Below are 6000 nucleotides of genomic sequence, written 5' to 3' on the forward strand. Positions count from 1 at the left end.
AACCAAGCCTCGTGCCTGCTGAGAAGAAGCCGAGGAAGGACAAGGGGAAGAAGAGCCTTTTGCTTAGTTATTACCAGAAGAGAAAATTTAGACTCTTCGGAATTTTTTAAGCAGAATTGAATTGTACCGAATGGCATCGATAGTCAGGTGTCTGGGGGAGAGGACGCTAGTAGGGGGGAGATGAAGAAGGGTCAGAGAATTAGCATCGAAAGGTGCGAAGGGCGGAGGGTGAGAAGAGATGCCAACGAGTGGAGGGGGAGCCACGGAGGGACCGCGAGAGGAAAGCGGGGTGCGGGAGGCTCAGGAGAGCTCCGAGCGGCCGGGGTCGCATGGGAAATGTTTTGTTTTCCTGCGTGGAGTTTTTACACGAAGATAAGTACGTTCAGAAGATGGGATGGAAGCGATATGACAGCTTTATTTATGTCACCATTTTAGCGAATGTCAGCGCTTTCATGAGAAGCGCTCGAGGAGACTGGACACTTTGCGTTAGTGACTTTTATTCTGCCTCTCTCTCTCTCTCTCTCTCTCCCCTCTCTCTCTCTCTCTCTCCTCCTCTCTCCTCCCCCCCCTGCTCCTTTCCTGTCCTTTCTTACTCACCGAGCCCACCTGAGGCACTCAGGCATAAACAGCCACTTCCTGAGGAAAATGGCTTCATGTTTGTCCCACTAGCAGGGGGACAGCAGTGTGTCTACAATTGTCCTCTTGTGGCCGGGAAATTATTATTCTGGAATGTGGCCCTTCCTGTGTCCCCGGCCCACCCCCCAGCTCAGCTATAAAGGAGGCCCAGCTGCCTGCGCCCACACTGGGACCCGGCTCGCAGTCCCCTGGGCTACATGGAGCCGTTCCTCCCGCCTCTCGCCCTTCTGCTTGTGGCCCTGCTGTCTCCAGGTAAATCAGAGCCGTGCCCTGGGCACGGGGGGGCCAGGGTCTCCCTGCAGTGGCCACTTCCACTGGGATGGGGGCCCGGGCCGGGCAGTGAGACCCTAAGCCTGCGAGCACAATTCCCCGTGGGTTCGGGGGCAGGACTTTCTCGGCCGGGTATCTGAATGGCACCGAATACGCCGATGGCGCTGGCCTCCCAGGGACGGGGGCGTCAGGAAGGACCTTAAATTTTAGGAAGTCTTGACAACCATGTTGGTGACGGCCTGGGGAGTGTGAGCGTGCAGCTCGGCTCCCGGGGGTTCTCAGACCTCACGCCCACCCTGCCCGCCCAACTCTCCCGCACGCTCTTCCTCTCTCTCTCTCTCTCTCTCTCACACACACACACACACACACACACACACACACGTGCACACATCCAGCACACTCCACCCCATCCTCCGCTTTCTCTTTTTCAAACCACTTTATCGAGGTCCGATGTTAGACGAAGAGCTGCTTGTCACTCACGTGCATGATGGGATGAGTTTGGACATGCGCAGACCCCACGGCAAGGACTAGACATGCTCGGCAACGCCCCGCCCCAAGTTCCCTCGTGGCTCTGTGTGTTTTAGCTTCTTCGTGATAAGACCACTTAGCGTAAGACCTGCCCCTTAACAAGCGTTGGGGTGCACAGCGCTGTATGCTGAACCAGTCAAACGACGGGGCTGAAACTCGGTGCCCACCGACCCGCGCTCCCCACGCCCTCCCGCCCTGCACGTCACCCCCACCCCGCGCGAGCACCCCCTCCGCGCTGGTCCGCTGGGCGGACAGCCCTGAAAACCCCCCGCCGTGTATCTGCTCTCAAACAGGGTTATCCAGGGCCGGCCATGCGGACCACGAAGCCACCGAGCGTCCCGGGACCCCTGGACAAGGCGTGAACGCGTCTCATCCATTAGGCTACCAAGTGGGAAGGTACCTCTTAGCACGCACTCCCCCTTACCAGGGTAGGTACGAGCACCTGCGACCAGCTCGCCCACGCGAAAGCGCGTAGCGAAGGGACGGGCGGGGGGTGCGCGTGCAGGCGGAGGCGAGGCCGGTGCAGGCGGAGGCGAGGCCCGTGCAGGCGGAGGCGAGGCCCGTGCAGGCGGAGGCGAGGCCGGGCGGTGGTTGAGAGCGAGGGCGGCCTGCACGTCACGAAGCTTCTACGCGGAGGGCTCGCGCTGCCCTATCCGTGGAGAAGGACCAGGGGGTCTCACTGCTTCCCGTGGGGCCAACCAGGCAGGTCTCACGACACCTGGGAGGCACATGTACCGACGCCCCTCTCCTAACTTCTGACTTCAGCCCGACCTGACAGCCGGAGGACATGATGTCAAGTCAGCCGGCCCCCTCCCGCCAGCGAGGAGCCCCTGCTCGTGGCTCCCCGGGCCTTGGGGCACACTCATTCTGCAGAAACTGAATGACTAGGTGCCAAGTGCCAGGTGAAAAATGAGTGCTCAGGAGTGCCGCCTCGGAGGGGTGGCTGAGGAGATACCCTGATGTCAGGCTATTGCGATGAGGAGCAGTGTGGGAATGACAAGGGACAAACAGCCCAACCCGCAAGCTGTCTGGGGCCAGTGTCAAACCCATAAGGACCAAAGGAGACAGGACTTTCCTTGACGTCCTTAATCCCAAACTCATCCCCACCCCTAACAGGGGAAACGAGGCTGGAAGCTCAGTGCCAGAAAAAGGAGAAAATTCTCTCTGTGAATTGCTTTTTATTTTTTTCTGAATTGAGAGAAGAGTCACGTTATTTCCTGCGTTGGCGTAGTACCTCTGCCTACGTCTGCAAGCATTCATCCCGCAGAAGCACAGTGTAAAAATGAACGACTAAGAAAATAAATTCCCGAAACACGTACCCAGCCGTGAAGAGTGTATCGACCTGGCGTTGACTCGTCTTGCCCACGTTTCCCAGCATTATCTGTCACCTCTGTGCCACCCAGGCCGTGTCGTGAGTCCTGGGACACAGTCTGCTCTCTCCTTTCTTCACACAACTATGTGGACCGTGCCCAACCCTTGATCAGGACCCACCGAGACGCTACATCGAGCGTCCATTCAAATCCGTGACTCTTTTGGGTTGTTCTGTGTCCCCAGATTACGCCGTGCCGACCCCACTATGGACCGATTACGTTGAATTTAAATATTTGTTTACGTGTCTGTTTCCCCGCTAGACTCTGAGTCCCCCATCCGGAGAACAGCCCCCCCCCGCCCCAAACTCGGTCACAGCAGGTTAAAATGCCCCACGAGGGGGGTAACAAGTCTTCTCACCTAACACCGCAGGGTCAGCTGGGCCTGCTCGCTGGTGCCACCCTCGGGGTCCCGCCTCGCTCACGGGGAGGGTGCGCCCCACTTCCTCAGAGCCCCACGGCCCCTCAGCTCTGTGCACACGGCCGCCCGCGCCCCTTCCCAGCCCGCCGCAGAGTGTCCTGATCCTCCCCGGACCGCACGGTGTCGCGCGTGTGTTGTGACCCACCCCTCGCCGTCACCCCTCCCTGTGGCCTGGGAGGTGACAGTCCGTTTTCCAGGGACGGCGAAGGGCACTTATAGGCCTGCATCAAGGACCTGACTTCTAAAGCATCACACCACTCGCGTGACAATCCGAGCGGGGCGCGCACAAAAGAAATCCATTTCCCACCCGTTGCCGTCCTTCCCGTTTCCCTTCGGGCTCCCATGACCCCTGCTTGGATCTTAAGACGCTCTTCAGGGGCTAACGTTGACTGTTTCTTTGTACAGAACCTGAATCAGATTTCAAAGTTGTCAACTGCAAGAAAAGCAAAGGCCAGTGTCAACAATACTGCAATTATATGGAAGTCCCCCTGGGCTACTGCTTTAAAAAATCCAAGATGTGCTGTCTACCTCAGAACTGAGCCGCCGACAGACGCCGACGCTTTGTCACCTGCCTGTCCTCCTGGGCCGTGTCGCTAATTCAGAGGCAGGTGTTTTGGAGAAGGGGCCGAGAGGAGAGGGGCTGAGGCACTGTCGTCTCTAAACTCATCACTGTAGCAAAGCAAAGACAGAAACAGGCTGTCCGTCACCTTGTAGGCCTGTCTCGGAGAAAGCAACTCGGCTCGAGATGTGCAAACCCTTCACCACCGCCCAGTTTTTGCTGGTAGATGTGGACGTAATAAACTTTCACAGGAAAGCACTCAAGCGATTTGTCCTTTTATTTTAAAAATAATTTTTGAGTAGCCACTTTTGTTCCAGGCGCCGAGACAGGTAAGGAATTGGAAGCATAAATAGGTGCGGAGAAAAACACTGAATACGTAAAAGCGATAAAATGCTGCACTTTCTCTCCGGTGGCCTCTCCAAGGCGACGCGTGGGGGAGTTTCATGTAGGATGCCTGGGGAAATGTGGGCAGAGTTGTGGAGGACGAGTGGGAGTCTTTTAAGGAAAGGAAGAGGCAGAGATCTCCGGGTGGAGGGTACAGTGCGTAGAAAGGCGTGGAGACGCGAAGGAACCGCTCACTAAGGAAACGCTAAAGAGAGGGGCTGATTACAAGTGTCAGGCGGGGCTGGGGTCGGAACCGAGCGGGACGTGGTCGAAGAAGCGCGTTATGCTGGAGACCTTGGACCGCCAAACGGGAGAAGGTCCTCGTGGATGACGGCGTCCTGTTCAGAATGTCCGTCCTAACGAGAAGGTGGGTGGCAGAGAGGAAATGAGGAGACCGGGGGCTGGGACACCAGGTGAGGGATGACGGCCTCGGGTGAAGTCCAGGGCGCCCGCTCTGTGGTTAAATGCAGGCCGCCGCCATGAGCAGGGCACGGCTGGGGCTGGGGGCGGGGGTGGGGTGCCAAGAGCCTGGCCTTACAGGTTTGGTGGCCAAGAAGAAGGAAGGGCGTGGGGCGGGACGGAACTGTGTCAACCGAGGCAGCAGGCTCGGGGAGAGGGGAGCGGGAGGACCACGGGGAGGAGCGGGAGGATCACGGGGGGAGCGGGAGGACCACGGGGGGAGCGGGAGGACCACGGGGAGGAGCAGGAGGACCACGGGGGGAGCGGGAGGACCACCGAGGGGAGCGGGCCGGCTCTGGACGTGTGGAATTTGAAGGCCTGAGGCGTTTGCCCCCGTCCGGTGGGGCAGGGACAGACTTACACGGAGAGAGGAAGGGGCGAGACGGAGAAGAGGCAGAGCCGTGCACCTGCGGGTGAGACCCAAGCCGTGGAAAAGCCTTGTCACCTGTCTCCCAAGGACAGGTTCCTGGGGGAGCAGGGCGCAGCAGTGAGGGACGCGCACGTGTAACGAGGCCCGGGCGCAAGGAGGCACGGAGGGCGATGAAGAGGGACCTGGAAGCGGGGGAAGGAGAAAGCTCGGTGGGAGGGAAGGCCGTCCCGGCCAGAGAGGGGCGCCCGGGGCAGCGTGAAGAGAGACTAGGAAGGGGTCGGCACGGGAGGAGATCGGGAAGGGACATAAGCCAGCGGGCAGAGCGGCTGCGTCTTGGAGGCAGGAGTTAGAGGAGGTCTCGCTGAGAAAACAGATTTTGAGTAGAGACCCGAAGGAGGTGAGGGGCGAGTCGTCTGTGTCGGGGTCTGGCCGCGGCGGGCATGCCAGGCAGAGGCCGTGACAGACGCCGGCGCCCAGGGCAGCTCACGCCGGCGTCCCCGAGGGGCAGCCTGGGGGGCCGGCGGGGCCGCAGCCGCGGGCGCCGAGGCGCAGGGCCAGCAGAGGCGTCCTGTGCCGGCCTTCAGCTGCACCGAGGAGGTCAGGAACTTCGCAGGGGACAGAACCGCCTGGGCAGTAAGGCCATGAAACGTGAAAGTGTGTGTCACCCGCAGAGATTTGGGAACCTACTTTGAGATTCCTAGGAAACACATGAAAACTGACCCTCCCCCCGCCCCACCCCCACCCCCATTCTGTGCTCATTTTGCAGTTCGCTGGGGGACAGGCCAGTTCTGAGCCGGCGACCCAATTAGTGACGCTGTGGTGCACACAGGACCCTGAGCGAGGACGAGGCTCTGTGGACGCCAGCTGGACCCGGTGGGACGAGAGCCAGCAGGCTGCTGTAGGTCATTGCACAGCCGGCGGCGACATGCCCGACTGGCTTGCTTGCTGCTTGGCACGCCCACCGTCCTCACCCGCCATCCTGCCCTCCCACGGCACCCACAGACGC

At 59.9% G+C, this 6000-nt stretch overlaps 1 protein-coding gene across 1 annotated transcript; it reads left to right on the top strand.

Annotated features, from left to right (window-relative positions):
- The first annotated feature begins 816 nt into the window (after positions 1-816).
- LOC107510367 (sperm-associated antigen 11B) lies at positions 817-4039 on the top strand. Its single transcript, XM_016143795.2, has 3 exons — positions 817-888; positions 1728-1862; positions 3628-4039. Exons 1-3 carry the CDS (start codon positions 834-836, stop codon positions 3759-3761), a joined length of 324 nt encoding a protein of 107 aa, XP_015999281.2. The 5' UTR covers positions 817-833; the 3' UTR covers positions 3762-4039.
- The last annotated feature ends 1961 nt before the right edge of the window (positions 4040-6000 follow it).

This window comes from Rousettus aegyptiacus, unplaced genomic scaffold (genome assembly GCF_014176215.1).
Source record: "Rousettus aegyptiacus isolate mRouAeg1 unplaced genomic scaffold, mRouAeg1.p scaffold_m13_p_11, whole genome shotgun sequence".
Taxonomy (NCBI): Eukaryota; Metazoa; Chordata; class Mammalia; order Chiroptera; family Pteropodidae; genus Rousettus; species Rousettus aegyptiacus.